Source organism: Parasteatoda tepidariorum, chromosome 9, assembly GCF_043381705.1.
Source record: "Parasteatoda tepidariorum isolate YZ-2023 chromosome 9, CAS_Ptep_4.0, whole genome shotgun sequence".
NCBI lineage: Eukaryota > Metazoa > Arthropoda > Arachnida > Araneae > Theridiidae > Parasteatoda > Parasteatoda tepidariorum.
Genome location: NC_092212.1, coordinates 32174629 through 32193383, shown reverse-complemented (window position 1 = coordinate 32193383; position 18755 = coordinate 32174629). Strand labels below are relative to the sequence as shown.

Sequence of the window (18755 nt, the reverse complement as noted above, 5' to 3'; positions counted from 1 at the left end):
TCAACGTTTAACCAATATTACGGGTCAAGAAACCGATATAAGGATTAAACGTTCAACCGATAATACGGTTTGAAAAACCGATATTACGGTTCAATGTTTAACCGATACTACAGTTCAAAAAACTAATATTAGGGTTCAAAGATTAGCAGATATTACGGTTCAAGAAACCAATATTAGGGTTAACGTTTAACGGTATTACGGTTGAAAAATACATTCGTAAGAGGTCACCCCTTCGAATCATTAAGATTGAGTCATAGTATAAACAGCGTGCACGGACTTAATCCAAATATCAACATAAATATTATATTATGGTAAACAAAGGAGCTGCATATATCTATATCTTATTGATGAAACACTTCTCTTTTTTGAAAGAAAAAGAATTTTAAAAACACACAAATTAGTTAAACGGCAATAGGCACAAATGGGGTTGCAATTAAACCAAAGCGGGGCAATGCAATTTATCTCACATTTTAAAGAAACCTTAACCATCCAGATTTCTAAAAACAAAATTTTTCCACAACAAACGTACTGGTATAAATCGGAACAGATATAACAAATAAAAAGTGAAAAGAAAAACGAAATCTTAAAAGTTATGATTTAATTTCATTTATGGATGCATATTATTTACCAAAATTAAATATCAGTTCATCCAAAAAGAAAACCCATTTTGTCAAACTTTTCCTGATTTCTTTTTTTTCGTAATCTAATGCGAATCACTATCAGGAAAATGAGTCTCGAAATGAAGTTAAGTAGAAAAAGTAGCAATAACATTTAGGTAAATTAAGGGCTCAATCTGTTCAGTATAAAAAATGCTTTTTTTTAATTTTCAGATTTCTTTCGGTTCTGTATGAGTGTTTTTAAAAATTTCATTCCGTTTTTGTTTTTTTTTTCGATTTTTTCCTCGGTATTTATTTAAAGGATTTTTCCTTTAAAGTGCTTAATTTCAAAAACTTAGTTACTTTAAGTTTTCCGATAAGATCTTTTATTTTTATGTTACACACACAATATTACAGTTCATGTTTCTATCCAAGTTTTAATCTCTTTTACAAGATTTTTTCTGTTTAGTGCTTCCCAGATTTTAAAATTTTACGTAAATAAATGTGATCAATGAATGAATGAACACATTTCTTTTTTTTTTCTTTTCTGAAGAAGAACTATTGTAATGAATAAATAAGAGACTGCGGATTAGATGAATGAATGTTTTGATCAAAATATGGAAGTAATGCTTTTTTAATATATGAAAAAATATAAGTAGTTACTAATTAAAAAAACTTTTTTTAAATGAATTAAAAAATAAGATTAATAGATATGAAAATTTATTTATTGGTGGCCGGCCAGGTGAATAAGTGGTTAGCGGGCCTGACTGCGAAGCCAATGGCTGAGGGTTCGAATCTCGCTCTTGGCATGGATGTTTCTCTCTTTGTGTTGTCCTCTGTTGTGTGTGAATGTAGCCCACCCTAAATACGGGTATCTGTGACAGTGTGGTGTGGGTAACGTTGCTCACCTCCGTGACATAAGTTCACAGGTGGGTAACGTTAAATGAGCAACACTCCCGGCATCTTCCGATGTGAAGAACATATGTTCAGTACCTGTCATTAAACAAAAAAAAACTTTTTTTTGGTGCACAGTCTTAGAAAAAGTATTTCTGATACGAGTATAATTTATGTTCTTCAAAATCAAGGACTGCGTAGCCATCCTTTTAATTAATGCCGAAGTGAGAACAGTCAAACTCAACTCGATATCGGAAGTAAAATTTTAAATAACTTTAATTTTTAATAGAAACNAAAAAAACTTTTTTTTGGTGCACAGTCTTAGAAAAAGTATTTCTGATACGAGTATAATTATTTGTTCAAACAACCTCATAAATTTATGTTCATCAAAATCAAGGACTGCGTAGCCATCCTTTTAATTAATGCCGAAGAGAGAACAGTCAAACTCAACTCGATATCGGAAGTAAAATTTTAAATAACTTTAATTTTTAATAGAAACTGGTAGTAATTTTAATTTACTAGTATAATTTTTTTAGAGTAAATTATTATAGGATATTATATTTTTGAAAAGTGATTGGATTTAGACACGTTAAAAATTAATTTTTAGAACATACTAAAATTTAAATTTTTTTTAAGCAAGAGATATCGATATATTTTAATATTATTTAGTACATAACAGAAGGCTATAATGCAACTAACAAATGAACGCACCTTCCGATCTCTTTGTTTAATACAGTGCTGCCCAACATTCTTGTAGCAGCGGACGGTCAATGTTTGATGATTTTTCCGCGACCTATTACGGAGAGAAACGTTGATTGCCTACATTTTAGATAGATTTGATTTAATAGTTTTAATTTAATTTTTTTCAAATATGCCTTCAAAATAAAATACAATTATGCTGCTTTAGGTGGCATCAATCGGCTAACTTCTCGTCCATGGAGAGTTATACAAATACGAAAGAAATACACCACACTGAATAAAAGGGAAAAAATTTAAAGTTCCTTGGACAGTCCGGTATCAAATGTTACACAGAAAAAATATCGTTCCACGGCCCGGGGCTCAGAGAGCCCGGATCTACCACATAAGTACCCCAAACAGACATTTCTCTACCAATAGAACAAACTGATACAATAGGACCTGAACTGGTTATGAGGGTTGCTACGATCAAAAAAATGTTTTAAAATGGTTCCAAAAATAGGAGAAAGATATTGCTGTTTAAATTTATTCCAATCGACCAAACATACGAGTTCAATTGAAAGAAAATTCAAATGGATGCAAAAAAGAATAACAAAACTAAGGTACGTAACTCTCAAGTGGAAAGTACTCAATAAACGTTAACGTTTATCTTCAATGTTGATAAGTTATAACCATCATTCTAAACAAGGCTCACGCAAAGATTGAAAATTTTTATACTTATCAAGACAGAAAAGAACAAAAATTGGTAAAATAACCATTTCATTTCAGCTTGATTTATCCTATAATAAGTAACATTTTAACAACTATAAAATTTTTTATAGGACTGTTTTTATAAAGAATAAAAAGTAAATAGTGACGAATAGGTTATAATTAGGAATAGTAAGACTTTATTTTGTTTCTCCCGAAAACTGGCTAGAATTGAAATGCGCTTACTACCAGTGCGTGTTTTTAAAAATAAAAATAAATAAATTGTCCGTCTCTTCAAGTCTTAATATCATCAATTATGCCTTTCATTTTTCAAAAATCAATTACTGTACATATCAAATCATGTTTTATCTTTATTTTTAATTTAAGTCTAGTGTTAAGTCAATTTGTCATATTAAATTTCATTGTTTTATTATTTCACAAGCAAACGGCTTAATTTTTTTATGGTTACCACAATGTATTCGAATGAACTTCAAAGTATGTCACAATTAAATATGTGCTAGTTAAAATATAGAAATTTAATTAGTGAAATATGTATCAATTTATGTTATTATTTATTTATGTCAACTTATGTATATATATGTCAAATTATGTTTATATTTATATATATCAACTAAGATTCGATGAATCAGATATTCAAATGTTATATTTACTCAAGCAAAGTGCTTGTTTTTCTATTAGCTACCACATCGACTGCTAAATTCAAAATGTTATTACTATAAATTTTCTGTAAATTTCTAGATGTATGGGATAGGGGCCGCTAAGTGGCCCAGGTGCCCAATTTTTGTAAATAAAGTAAAGTAAGTAAGTCTTAATATAAAGGCAAATAGTTGCTGCTTATTTGTTTGATTTTGTTAAACAAAAAGGGCAAACTATGAGTCAGTTAACGTTTTAGCTGAATTTATGAAGCATAAATCCCATTTCGTAACACTTAAATTGTGTAAAACATCTGGGCACCCGAAGCCGCTAGCGGTCCTTTTCCTATTCATTTAAGACTTGATCTTTGTGGTGCTTCGATGAGGTTGTGGAATGCAAATGAGGTAAAGGAGAATTTTATGTGGATCATTGAGGTTGGTTCTGACGGAGCTAAGAACCAACTTTAGCTAAGCTGATAGGTGATAAGACTATATTGTAAAAGTATGAACTTTAGCTAAGCTGATATGAGGAAAATGAGGTTATATATATGCGATTGATGTCGGGAATATGATGCATCACTGCAATAGTATGCTACTATTGATCTGATGTTCAGTTAAGTTTTCGAATATTTCATTGAAATTTGCTGTAGAGCAAGAGGTGGCATTTTCGTAGAATTTGTTACTTAACCCTTTCGCGCCGACTGTCACAAATACGCAGAGATGCCAACTGCTCCGGACGCGCCGTAATAATTTAAAAAACGGTAAACAACTACAAACTAAAATTTGCAAATATTGTAATAATATTGCTAACTTTTTAAATGGTGTATCATGACTTGACTGGATTAAAGTGGCAAATCATGTAAACGTTCGAATTATTTAGAAATAGTGGTAGATAAAAACTAATGAATGAAATTTATTTGACCAAGAATCATGCATTAATAAACTACAACTCAAAAATATTTATTTGCTGTTCGGAGAAAGTTGGCCTGTTTGAATACGTGCCAGCATAAAACCGTATCAATCAGGGTGAAAAGATAAAACTGGTAATCAAAGTATTTTTTTAGCAGTTTATTTGTGGGCGGAGTTATAATTGTTTGATTTATTTAATTCCCCATATCACTTTGTTCAAAATAAAGTTATTTAATTATACTTTGAATTAACATTGATTATACGTATGATTAAACTAACAATAATTAAAGTAAAAGCAAAGTAAGTCTGTCAAATTTGCAACGACTACATTAAAGTTACCGTTTTTTATTTAATTACAACTTGATTCTGATCTTGCACGAATGCTTTATCTGAATCACCCGTCCCCAAGAGGTTAATGGTGTATTGTATCCTTTCTAACGAACCATCTGACGTTTGTTATCCTCTTTAAAACCATTTCTTGAAAGTTTTTAATATTTTTGATCTAAGGCGGTATTCAACATGTAGCTTTTGTAAATCTTCTCGTCTTTTACACGTTTTACAAAACGTATCGTTATGATACGATCAGGCCCGTAGCTAGGGAGGGGGACCGTCGGGACAAATCCCCCCCCCCCCGAAATTCTGGGATTCAAACTCTTTAGTCTTTCTTTGAGCCTCTCAGTAAAAAGAAAAACAAAAACTGACGACTCAAACCTTTTATTAACTAACTTTATTAAGCATATTTCGAAATATTCAGGTTTGTCCTAAAACAGTAATCGAAAAATTTTCTTCAAATCCCCGTCGCATGCCTTTGTAAACTTTGCTTACAAATTGATTATAATTATTATGTAATATTAATTGAAAAATAATTATTATGTAATATTTTTTAATTACTAGTTTAACTTTTGCAAACAACAGAATAAACAATATTTGTTACAATGTTTTGCCCCTACTTTGCATCTCTGAAACCGTCCCTGCTTCTTACCGAATTCTCCCCCCCCCCCCCCCNCCCCCCCCGAAAAAAAATCCTGTCTACGGCCTTGGATACGATTGTCAGTTTTTTTTTTCGAGCTGTGTGGCCTACTCAGGGTCAACTTATTAGTTCAATTTTCTCCTATGTATTTGAAAGTTTAGTCTATTTTCCTATTCGCATTATTATTTTTTTAGTCTTTTATTTTAATACTGAGCAAACATTATTTCATAATTATGTGTTGCTCTAAGTGTTTGTATAGCCTTGCTAGTTGCTTGCTAATCTTTGTTTCATAAGTAAATGTTGGTAACCACATGTAGATAGAATTTTTTTCTTTCAGACTATATCACTTTAACGTTGTTTTTGTTAGCCCTTTTCAGCACCTCGTAGCCTATCTTGAAACTCTAATTCATCAAATGTTATCACCCACGTTTAGCTTGACAGCAAGAGAATTCTAACAGATGATTCGTCTACCACTCAGAATATTTTACGCCAGCACTGTGGGTTGGTGCGAGCCGGGGGCAGAAGTAGTATCGACCAGCTATAACAAATCCGGGTCACTTCATTGGGAGGTGAGCACTTCATCCCCTGAGGGACCCTGGCTGAAGGGCCTGTTAAACTTATTGTTTTAAACGTTTATCAACCAATATTATTTAAATAACAAAAAGCTAATGTATGCTGTTTAACATAGAATGTACTTTGAAAGTTGCGCTTCGGCGATTTATTATTTATTTCCACTCAGATGAATTAGTTGGAGCCTCTAGCGGGGCTGATGCTAAGATAACCAAATCATATGAGTATGAGTATGAGTACTTTGAAAGGGAGCACTTGCTAAATTTCAATCTGACTAAAATTTTAATATGAAATTTTCTATTCCGGAAAATTTTTAAAGGAAACCTAGAATGGGATAAATATTTTTTAAAAGCATATANCAAAAAATATCCGATAACTAAATAAAGAAATTAAAAAAATAATTACATAGAAATTCTAAGTTTTCATTGCTTTTTATTTTTTATTCTACGATTTTTTAAAACATAAAAACAGGGCAAAAAAAGAGCAATTTCCATCAAACCAAAGTTCTAAACTCGCATACAGAAAACAATGAAATAGATTAATGACGAAGCACAGTAAAACACTTCATAAACACCCATTAAAAAAGAAATAATATTAAATTACTCAAACGTTAAATGTGTGTGGGACTCGTTGCGGAATTTCATCTTGTACCCATTAAGTAACATTGTTTATGACTTTTTAAACTAAAAGCTCCTTTTCTCTCTCTATTCTTGAGAATTTCGAACGCGAAGCATGAAAATGATGAAAACACACCTTACTCTTTTATACCTGAAATGACGAAAAATTGGAAGAGAAACGGACAAAGCGAACCATTAATGAGAAACACCGAAAAAAGTGAAAGAACGAAGAACAGTTTTGGTTTCCCAGTTACGCTTGTGTACAAAAAATTAAATTAGAGAATGTATTTCTTTAAAAGAAGAAGCGTTGCGAGTAATTTAACTTTTTTATGACCATATGTTTATTATGAACTTTCCAAAGGAAAAATTAATAATTTCTTCTTAGAAATGGTTCTCTTTTGTTCACTTTGTTCTATGAATGGATAACGAAAAGGAATTAGTAAGCTGAGGTTAATTTGGTTTCTTTTTAAATTGTTTATGAATTACATCAATATATCAAAGAATGCTTGAAATTAAAAATATTGCCACGACTCGTGTGAACGGTTATTAAATTTTTATATTGAGAAAATGTACAATTTCATTTAAGAAATACAGACTTTTTAGTTTGCATTGTCAACAATAGAGTTAATACTATTTGCAATTAATTTCATATCATCTGTTATTTTGTAACATTTACCAATTTTACACTTTACACAGCGATATATTTTATTCACATTACAATTTTTTTTTTCAAAAAATTATTACAATTAACATCGAGTTTAACATTTTGTTAATAGGGTTTGCTACTACTACGCTTTTTGTAAAATATTTCAGGGAGTAGAAAACAATTAAAAACAAAAGCTCCAACTTGCTCCGGACAGCAAATATATATTTTAAAGTGGTAGTTTATCAATTGTGATTCTTGGTCTAATAAATTCAATTTAATAGATTTTTATCCACCACTATTTCTAAATAATTCGTAGGCTTATATATCTCGCAACTTTATATTTGCAAAATTTACTTACTAGTTAGTTACCATTTTTTTTAATTATTTAGGCTTGTCCGAAGCAGTTGGCATATCTGCACTTAGCAATGTAATTATATACTGTAAGAAAAAATATGAAAAGATGAGATATATATTTATGAAATATTCTAGTATTTTATTTTTGAATACTCGAACTAAGCAACTGAAACCTTCAAAATCTGACAACAATTGACATTCTGCTTTTGTTCTTTCTATTATTGCTTATCGGCAACAATTGTTGATTGCTTGTTTCATTTCAGATAACGATATCGGATAACGGATCGAAGTAGTGCCGGAACATTCCTATTTATTATTGATGTGATGTTTGCATGTTTACTCAAAATTTTCTCCAAATTACGATCGAGTTAAATTGACGCATATCGGGAGAGATAGGTATACCACGAAGAGAATTTCTATATTTCAACGCTTTTGAATAAAATAGACTTCAATATATATTTCCTTCGATCAATGGATCAAAGTCATTACAAGAGTTTAAATAAAAATGAAAACGGGTTTTGTAATTTTTCTTATAAAATTCGAAATGCGCCAAAATGACGCGTCCCGTAAACCTAGTGTTAAAACATAAGCTTAGGTTACACTCGAAGAAATTTTCCCGAATCGTTCAGAACGTTGACGAGCCTGGTTTTTCCGTAAGTAAACTCATAGTAACACATTACATGCACGCTTCTTTCTCAAAGAATAACGTAAACGTCAGAAATTAAAATTTTAAAAAGTGGTGGGCAAGATTTCATAAAAGTTGGAGCAAACTTGTCACTAAAGCTACAACTTGAATTTAAAAAGAAAAAAAAATTTACGACAACTGATTGTAGTACTGATTACATGTATACTGAATCATTTATGTTTATGGTATCCACGAATGGATATTTTCTTTCACAAACAGAGAGGGAACGACGTAGTTTTGCTACCACTCTCCAAACTTTTGTATGGATTAATAAAATTTTAAAAACGTGTTTTAACTATTTTTTAATAGGGATATAACAAACACATACTTTAGTTTTTTTTAAATTATTAAAAATACATCAAGAATTCTTCTATTCAGTTTTTGTTTCATACGAAATGAAAAAATAACAAATCTTTTCAGTTTTTTTTATATTGAAAGTTTTATTTTTAATTTTGTTTTTTACCATTTCAAATATCCAAATCAATTATTAATCAAATTTTTAAAATATATAAACTATATATTTGATAAACCATATAACATTTTAATTAGGTGTTTCAAACATCAAAATCAATTTTATATAATAATTTTTGCAAATGGGTAAATGCGTAAATATATTGATTTTGATGCTTGAAACATATAAATGGGTAAATGAAAAATAAAAAAATATGGAATGGGTAAATAAAAAAAAAATGGGTAAATGCGTAAATATATTGATTTTGATGCTTGAAACATATAAATGGGTAAATGAAAAATAAAAAAATATGGTAAATAAAAAAATATGGAATGGGTAAATAAAAAAAAACATGCTTAACTATATTGAAATCAAATGGGTAAATATATTGAAAGTTATATTTTGTCATTTTTTTTTACCATTTCAAATATCCAAATCAATTATTAATCAAGTTTTTAAAATATATAAACTATATTTTTGATAAAATATATAACATTTTAATTAGGTGTTTCAAACATCAAAATCAATTTTATATAATAATTTTTGCTTATCAAATGGGTAAATGCGAAAAGTGCAAGAATGTTTCTCCCCAATACATTATTTCCCTATTTAATAATATGGAAAAACCGGTTTTGCTATGCGGAGAAGACTGTTTAAATACGACTTTTTGCGTGCAGAACTGTCAGTGGGCTAAGAAAAATTTTAAAAAAATAAAAAAATTTCTTCATTTATTTGTCTAAGGGTTACATTTGTCATTTTCTTCATTTCAAATATCCGGTTGAACACGCTGTATAAATTTAATTTATATAAAAAAAAATTGAAAATACTTCCATTAAATTAATGTAGTAATTTTTAATTCATTACTCCAACTAAATAGAAATAATTTTTTATTTTTCCATAATTATTCTCATAATAATTCTTATATACGTTAAAAAATTCGAATTATTTCTAGTTTATAAAATATTTTAGTATAAACGTGGGAAATAAGTTTAAATACATTTTAAACAAATAATGTCAAATTAAAATTTCCTTTTTCTAGAATAATCGAATAAGACAGCTTGCAAAGGACCAAATAATTCGTAACCCTAAACTATAAAAGTTAAACAACACTTTTTAAACCTTCGTTGAAAACGAAGAAAAATCGTAATTCGAAACTCCTGTCTTAGAACTTTTAACTCAATTACACGGTGCAAAATAAAACAGCGCAGTCAACTTCGAACATGTAGGTGTTTGCCTTTTAATGAAATTGAGTTTTATTTCTCTCGATTGCAACAGAGAGAGGAGAAAATAAAACTCCTTCAATAAATAAGACTTCGTGATGGAAACTCTTGAGAAATTTTGAAGCAAAAAATACGAAAAGTTCAATTTCGATTCCTTGCCTCAAATTCATTCTGAAAGAAATTTCGCTTCTAATGTTGCAGATGAATATGCTTCAAAAATAAATAAAGAAGAAATTTTAAAAAACTAAGATTAAACTTGTTTTCCTTCATTCTGATTTATTGTTGAATGTTGTTGGTTTGGTTAAATGTTTTAATTTGTAGAGAAAGTAATTTGAAATTTGCTGGTAATAATTAGAAATGTATAGAAAAATATTAGCTAAAATACTTTAATTTGCAATGTTGATTTTCTTTCAATTATAAAGGCATTAATTGTTTATTTCAAATGCATACCTGCCAACTTTAACGCATTTGGCGTAAAATCTTATTTCTATATTTAAAGTGGTATTAAAATTTATGTTTTCCATATATTCCTAGCATTTATAAACTTAATTTAGAATTTAATTAACCACCACTATTTTTAAAAAAATTAAATATATTTATAAATATGTAATACTGTTGTGGCAGTCCGCTGAAGCCTCTTTGAAATACCGCTTATGTTTCTCCATAAAATTGCAATTTAAATTACATTTTACTACCACTGGGGAAAATTATCCTCGAAAGGATTAAAAGTTGGCAGGTATGCAAATATATTAGTCAATAATAAATAGAAGCGTTACCAAAAAAAAAGTTAATAAAATATCTTTGAATTTCCTAAGTTAATTTTCTTTGAATTAGAGAGCTAGTTAATTTGCATCAACCTTTTGATGGAGATAGGTCACTGCGGCCCGCTTTTATTGAATTCTGATGATCTAATTTAGAGTACATATATATTTTGGTACTTTTTAATTATAAAACCGAAAAGTTACTAAAAAAATTGCTATATTATCAAAATTACTTTTGTACTAAAATATAAAATCCGAAAACAAATATTTTGGAAAATAGTTTTTTTTTCATTCATATTCAAAAATTTATTAATAATTAATTTTGAAAATTAGAAAAATTTCAAGGTCAAATAAATGTTTTGTTTCGATCTTCATAACTGGAAATAAGAGCAAATATGAAAAATTGTTGTTTAGAAGTGAGTCGTATTACGAAGATTTTACCTTAAACACTGAAAAAATTACCAGTGTTAAATACTGTATTTTATAATCATGAATTATTAAATTGTTAAGCACAATATTTTAACCTAAATTAATTAAAAGAAAGTAATAAAAAGTATGATAAATATGCTAAATAAAAATTTTGGGCGAAAGAGATTAGCAGGAACTTGAAATATGCGAGGCTGTTTGGAATTGAATTTAAAGTGGTAATCAAAATTCTTTGAAACAAACACGATTTGTTTTAAAAACTTAAGAAGTTAAAAATTTAACTATATATTATTTTATGTATGTGTTTCAATTATTTGTGCTTAGTGGTGAACAAAACTTTTTTAATTCAAATTTAGTAAAATATAATTACCATTGCTATCACTAGGAAAAATATTTTCCTAAAATACGGACAATTCGCAATATTCTGTGATTATGAATGCTTGTTTCAAAGTTCTCCCAAAGTTTACTCAGAATTCTTATTCACTTCATGTAAAATATTTCCACCTTAAGAAATCTAATCCTATCAGGTACAACAAGTTTTCTACTGGGGATAAACACAATTGTGTAGGTGCCCCACAAAATTAATATAGTTCCAGTTCCAGAATGCTTGTTTTTCGTACGTATCAAGAAGCTATTAATTTAAGTTTTTAATGATTTTTGTTAAATATCTGATGATAAAAAAAAATATGAAAGGCATTTTCTAAAAGTTATAAGCTAACATATCTGCCACACATACATTTTCCAAAAAGAGTTCTATTTAGAGTTAGATATGTTACAATTAAGTTGACAAATGCTAGGAAAATATAATTTTAGCTTCAGTATCATTTAAAATTGAATCAAACTATACGAGAATTGTGTGTATTTACTTAAATTTTACTAATTATTTTACTCCTCAAATTTTATTTAAAAAGCACGCAATGTTTCTCGTAAGATGTGAAATTTTTATCCTACTCAATAGCTTACAATTAATTTGAAAATTTTTTACAGGTGAATAAACGCACAAAAGCTTATTTAGTTTCAAAAAGAATTACTATCTTCCATTTTTTTTCTGTTCACTGAAATTTTGAGTCATATGTAAATTTCTTCCGTTTTTAACGGCAGATTTTTTTAAAATTTAGAATTAAATTTTCTGTTTTACGAAGTATAACTAGCGCAAAATTAATCTAATCAGTTATTTCCTTAATTGCTATTAAACTACCACATTGAATATTGCAGGGAGTTAGAATTTCAGTCTCGAACCTATGAAAAGATTGGATCTTATGATTGCAAATGAAAAAAATTAAAAAATATTAAATTCTTCACCACTTTTATTAAAAATTTAATAAGTACTAATATTTTCCTGAAAATTATCTGGTAAGACAATTATTAAAAAACCACCACTTAAAAAATGTGCTAACGTCAGGTGGCACGTAACTTTAATACATAGGCGTGCGACAAGCGACTTAAAATGAAAGAAGTGGTATAAGTTTGATTAATTTTTATTTATTTAATTGTTCAATCACAGCTATCACCAATCAAATTTATTCTTGTTTAAACCGTAAAAGTCTTTTGCAATCACCTTCAATAGTAAACTAAAAGAAATATTCTAGAAAAAGCTACTATTTTTTAATGGAAATAAGTTTAAATGAGTAAAAAATAATACAGTAAAAACATCAACATAGCTACCACACTAGAGCAATTTTTTACAAAAAGCGTAAAATGTTGGAAGCCTTGCTAAGCACAATTTAGTTAAACTATAATCACTCATACCTTGTTACCTAGAAATGATAATTTGAACAGTGACAAACAAAAACTACAAAGTTGCAGCCAATTTAAGTTAAAAAATTAAATTTCTTTTATTATATTTTACTCTATTTTGAAAACAATATCAATAGCAGTTTTAGAATTGAATGTATTCACTCGAATTATTGGCACGTCCTGATACCAAAACCGAAATCCTGATAGAAAGTAACGTAATTTTAATACCATTTTTTATTATATTTTTACTCCTAATGAAACGGAAAAGTAAATTATATAACTTCTCACCCCAATGAAAAAGAAATTAGAATATTTTTATGCAATAAATTGCAGTCGGACCTCTATTTAATGAACTCGCTAAATCCTGATAATAATTTCGTTATTTGTTAAATTAGTTAAATGAAAAACCACCTTTAGAAAAACTTAAACAACACAAAACAGGTTTTAAATTCATTAACACTATACAAAATTAAAACAGCAATCGATGCACCTTTATCTTGTAAACTAGAATCTACTATTCATTTTATAAATCTTAACCATGAAAGAAATCTGCATAGAAAGAAAGAATAGAGCAAAACATTATCCAGTGTAACACTATCATGCCACATACATTTTCAACTAAAAAAAGATGAATTTATGTATAAAATTATAGCTGCATTTATTATAAAAGTAATTTTAAACATACACTACCACGTGAGCTAAGTTTAATTGCTACTAATAAAATCCGTTTACTTTGTCTGAGTTTAGGACATTACTGCTTTGTCTAAAAGTTATGCGGCTATGAAAAACAATTCAAGGTCATTTCCCCCATAAAATGCGATAACAAGTTTGAACTGCTCCGAAATATTTTGGGAAATAGGGAAAATGGATCTTAAAGAAAAGTTCGTTAAATTGAAGATCCACTTCGCTATTTGGAAGTTATTTTACGAAGAAATTTTCAAAATGTCCTTAGTTCCCCGAAAAGAACCGGAAAATAGAAAAATTCGCAAAATGGAAGTTCGCTATGTAGACGTCCGACTGTACATTAAAGTGCATGCTTTTTTCTTGAATTCTATTACGTAACAGATATAAAAATAAGCAAAAGAACAACTAAAACTTGGAAAATCACTAAAAGTATTAAAATAAGAAATCGAGCTTCATTTTCATTACATGGCAAGATTTTCATTATCGGTATGTTAATTCAATAACATTCCCCCTACATATCAGTTTTCTTGGAGAGAAAAGCTTTCAGGAAAGAAGCATTAATAAAATCCTAACATTTACTACAGCATTCGTTCTAGCTGAATTCTTCCGCATTTGGGGAATTTCCCTCTTCTCTTAGGGTGCAACTTCTCTGCCAACATTCTTTTGTAAAGGAAAAGATACTTCAACAGAAAACTTCTAAGATATAAAATCATCATGCGTTTTCACATTAATATTTCTATCACTTCACCGCTTGATAGAAAAACATTCTTTTTTCTAAAAACATAAAAATTAGTGACACAAATATTTCATTCTTAGTTTTTATCTTGGAAAAAAAAATACGTAAACCTGACGTAAATAGTATTTAGTTATATAAATCATCATACTTTAGTCTATATTCACGTAGTTATCATTTTTTAAATACGCAAACTGTAGTTTAGAACGAATTAGTAACATAAAGTATCATACTTTAATCTAAATATATTCATGAAATTATTATTTCTTAAAATCATAAGTTGTAGTTTATAATGAGTAATATAAGGAATTAGTAATATAAAGTATCATATTTTAATCTAAATTCATGTAATTATCATTTATAAAAAAATTATGTTGTAATTTATAATAAATTAGTCATATAAAGAATTAGTAATATGATGAGTTAGTAATATAAAGCATCATACTTTAATCCATATTCATATAATTTCATTTATTAAAAACGTATGTTGTAATTTTTAATGACTAAGTAATATAATGAATTAGAAATAAAAAGTATTGCACTTTAATCCATATTCATGTAAGTATCATATTCATGTAATTATCATTTATTAAAAACGTACGTTGTAGTTTTAAATGCCTAAGTAATATAATGAAATATATATATAAAGTATTGTACTTTAATCTATATTCATGTAATGATCATTTACTAAAAACGTATGCTGTAGTTTATAATGAATTAATAATATAAAGCGTCATATTTTAATATACATTCATGTAATTTTCGTTTATTAAAAACGTATGTTGAAGTTTATTAAATATTAGTAATATAATAAATTAGCAATATAATGATTTAGTAACATAAAGCATCATACTTCAATTTATATTCACGTAATAATCATTTATTAAAAACGTATGTTGTAGCATATAATGAATTAGTAATATAAAGAATTTGTAATATAAAATAAAATATTTTAATCTACATCCATGTAATTATAATTTTTTAAAAGCATAAGCTGTAGTTTATGTAATAAAAAACAACCACTTAATTTAAGTATTGATGAACAACGACGCTTGTTATAATAACAACTATTATATTAAGTCCTATGTTTACGAGTTTAATCGATTACGCAGCTAATCTACACACAGTTAAATCAATTTTTGTGAGTTTCTTCTGCAATTACATGAGGAAAATGAAAAACAAAAATTGTTTCATATTTTCAAATTTTTGTATAGCTGCTAACTTTTCCAAATTTTTAGGAAAATTTTATTTTTAGATTTTAAGTGATAGTATAACTTATGTTTTTCCGTTTCATGCTTTATTTTTAAAAAAATTAACTTTAAATATATCTACTTAGAATAATTTTGGAGAAAATAAATTTTTATATAAAAACATTATAATCGTATAATGGTGTGTTTTAGTTCAATTTCATTCTCATGTTGCATACCTACAAAAATTGGGTGATATGTTTTTGTAGGGCAAATTTAAATATAAATCCAATGGATAATTTATGTTTATAAGTTTATAATAGTAATGAATGGCTTCCTCATGGTTTTAGGTTCAGAAGAAATAAGTGGCTTTAATTTCAGAAAAAATATTTTTGATTTTAAATTAACTTTTTAAATTCTTATTTCACATACCCGTAAAAGTTGGCAGGTTTAAGGAATTATATAGATCTTTTGGTTGTTTCTCATTATTATAGTAAAGAATAAATTATTTTCTCATAAACAGAATGAGACGAAATAATCATACCCAGGACAAGCAATTGTTGATTGTAAGACTTTTAATAAGAAAGAATTATAAAGTACTTGAAAACTTATTTCATTGAATGCTTTTTACATGAAATCAAAAACTCTCATTTATTTAAATAATCTTCAATTAATTCAGAATTTATAAAATTGAATTTTTCGAATGAATTTTTTTTCTCACGACAAAAATATTAATTTTGTTCAAGCTAATCCCCCCTATCACTTTTGGGTCTTCGTTCTCAGTTTTGATAGTAATCAATAGGGATTGGTGGCAAAAAGATACCAGACCGAAAAAGAAATTAAGTACAACTTCTTAAATTAAAAAAAAAAATAAAGTGAAAGCTGTCTAAAAAAATTGCATGCTTTGATTGTAAGGTAATAGATACTAATTTAACTATAGCCATTTTAGAATGTTTGTTTCATTCCTAGCAATATCCACGCCATTGTAAGGGATCTAAATGATTAAATGTTTCATAATCAATGCACCTAAACTTCCTATAATTAACCTGGGTGACATATCATGTAAACATTAAATAATACATGATATGAGTTAAAAAGCTTTTGATTTAGAGTTTTAAAATGTTTCAGTTTTTTTACTAGAGGATAATTCGGAAATTAAAATTGTTTCCGGCTAGAAAATAACTGAAGTCTGATTCAAAAAACAGTGTATCTGTTTTTTGTCGCAATCTTATAAAAATCAAGTAACATTCCACCATTATATTAAATTTTCAAACTTTTTATTCACATCTAGGATGAGTTTGTCTAATGAAAAGGACTTTAAAGGTATAGATTACATATCAAGAAAAATAGAGCAAAAACTGGTTAGAAAATCATTTTTTCTTGTCTGTTTTCGAGAAAGAGAATGTTATGCATGACAACTAAGATTTTCTAACAGTTATAATATATATATATTGGACGAGTTTTTTCCCCGGGAGAAAGTAAATAGTGATGGATAGTTCATAACTAATAATAATGAGAGCTTATTTTCGAGACTGATTGTGAAAAAAAGAATTGAATTGGTAATTAAAAGATGTATCTTGCATTAATACAAGTTTTAGTTTTTTATGTAGTTCGACTCAATGCATTAAGAAAAAACTTATAGGTTTCAATATTTATAGATTATAATTATTCAAAATATCTTTATACTTTGCAACACAATGTGTTTAGGTCTTAACGCGTGGTAATCTCAGGTTAGCGTACTCTCTATAATTGCAGACTTTATAACTTATAGGTTTCAATATTTATAGATTATAATTATTCAAAATATCTTTATACTTTGCAACACAATGTGTTTAGGTCTTAACGCGTGGTAATCTCAGGTTAGCCGTACTCTCTATAATTGCAGACTTTATAATTTATAGGTTTCAATATTTATAGATTATAAATATTCAAAATATCTTTATACTTTGCAACACAATGTGTTTAGGTCTTAGCGCGTGGTAATCTCAGGTTAGCATACTCTCTATAATTGCAGACTTTAAAGTAGTAGGATAAAGATTTTTTTTTAAAAAAAAGAGCTTGTTTACTCACAACATCAATGAGCTGTGATAGTTTGAGGCCCATCTTGACAGTCAAAGTATCACTATTATTGCTAACAGGTCGAATTAGACGATTATAGCTGCTCATAAGGTCGTCATATAGCCGTTTGGCGTCTGGATTTCCCGCGCCTAGGCCAACGAACCAACACACTACAACAAATGCCTGAGTCCACCACATCATAGTGGTCGTCAGCCGCGTGATTTTATCACCAAAAAGACCTCCAAATAGATTTTGTTTTCCATCTCGTGCTTCATCGCTAAGAATATTTCTTAGAGAAAACACCGGCTGACAAGAACTGCCTTTGGAATCCCCAGTTTCTGAATCCCTCTGATAACCCCGCCCCCTTACGGTTTGACGTCACCGGCAGCAGCAGGGGATGATGGGAATGTGGGTGGTTGGAAGCTGCTTGAGCATTCCCGCTTCCTCTTTCTTTCGTTTTTAACCTTTCGATTGCTGAGCTGACTAGAGAGGCGCCAAGATGAGGATGCTTTAAAAAAATTGCAAATCAAAACAAGCTTAGAGAAGGAAAAAAAACGTAGTGAGGAATTATTTTGGAGAAAAAAAAAAGAGAACTGTCTGGTGCGGCAAAAGTATGCATTAATGAGCTCTTAGAAAGATACTATGAATAACAAGTCAAAATAAACCGAAAACCTGTTACATTGTATGGCTATGATGTTTTCATCATACAATCTCAAATAATACGGAGTCAAGCATTATTTGGCAAATTTTTATAAACTATATGCATTCTTTATAAATTATTTAATAAATATATATGCAAGGTGTTCTGTAATTATACCGCGTTAATGTATATCTTAGAATTCTTGCAAAAAAGAACAAAACAAATCTATTAAAAGTCAAAAAATGACATGCAATATCAAACTATGAATCCTAATATGGACACAAATCCTTGTGAAGAAATAGCAATTTTTTCCTAATGCCCGCCTGGGGAAACGACCTACATCATACAGGCATCTGAAGGCCACTTTCTTTCAGATATTTGTTGGTCACTTTTTCGAGGGCACCATATTAGGTGGGCCAGTGTTGCTCCCACCATGACAGATAATACAGAGAAGGAAAGAACATCCATGCCTTACCCGAGATTCGAACCCAGAACCTTTCTGATGCAAGGCCAGTTCCCTGATCCCTACACAGGCCGGTCGGCAGAAATAGAAAAATTGTTATTTAAATTTGACGAAATTA

The 18755-nt window shown here is 28.7% G+C and overlaps 1 protein-coding gene across 1 annotated transcript in view; it reads right to left on the bottom strand.

Annotated features, from left to right (window-relative positions):
• LOC107441899 (acetylcholine receptor subunit alpha-like 1) overlaps window positions 1-17923 on the bottom strand; it is a 115976-nt gene extending 98053 nt beyond the window's left edge. The window contains exon 1 of the mRNA XM_071184889.1: window positions 17547-17923. Coding sequence (XP_071040990.1) covers window positions 17547-17735 — 189 coding nt within the window. The 5' untranslated portion in view covers window positions 17736-17923. The remainder of the gene's footprint in view (window positions 1-17546) is intronic.
• Between the last annotated feature and the right edge of the window lie 832 nt (window positions 17924-18755).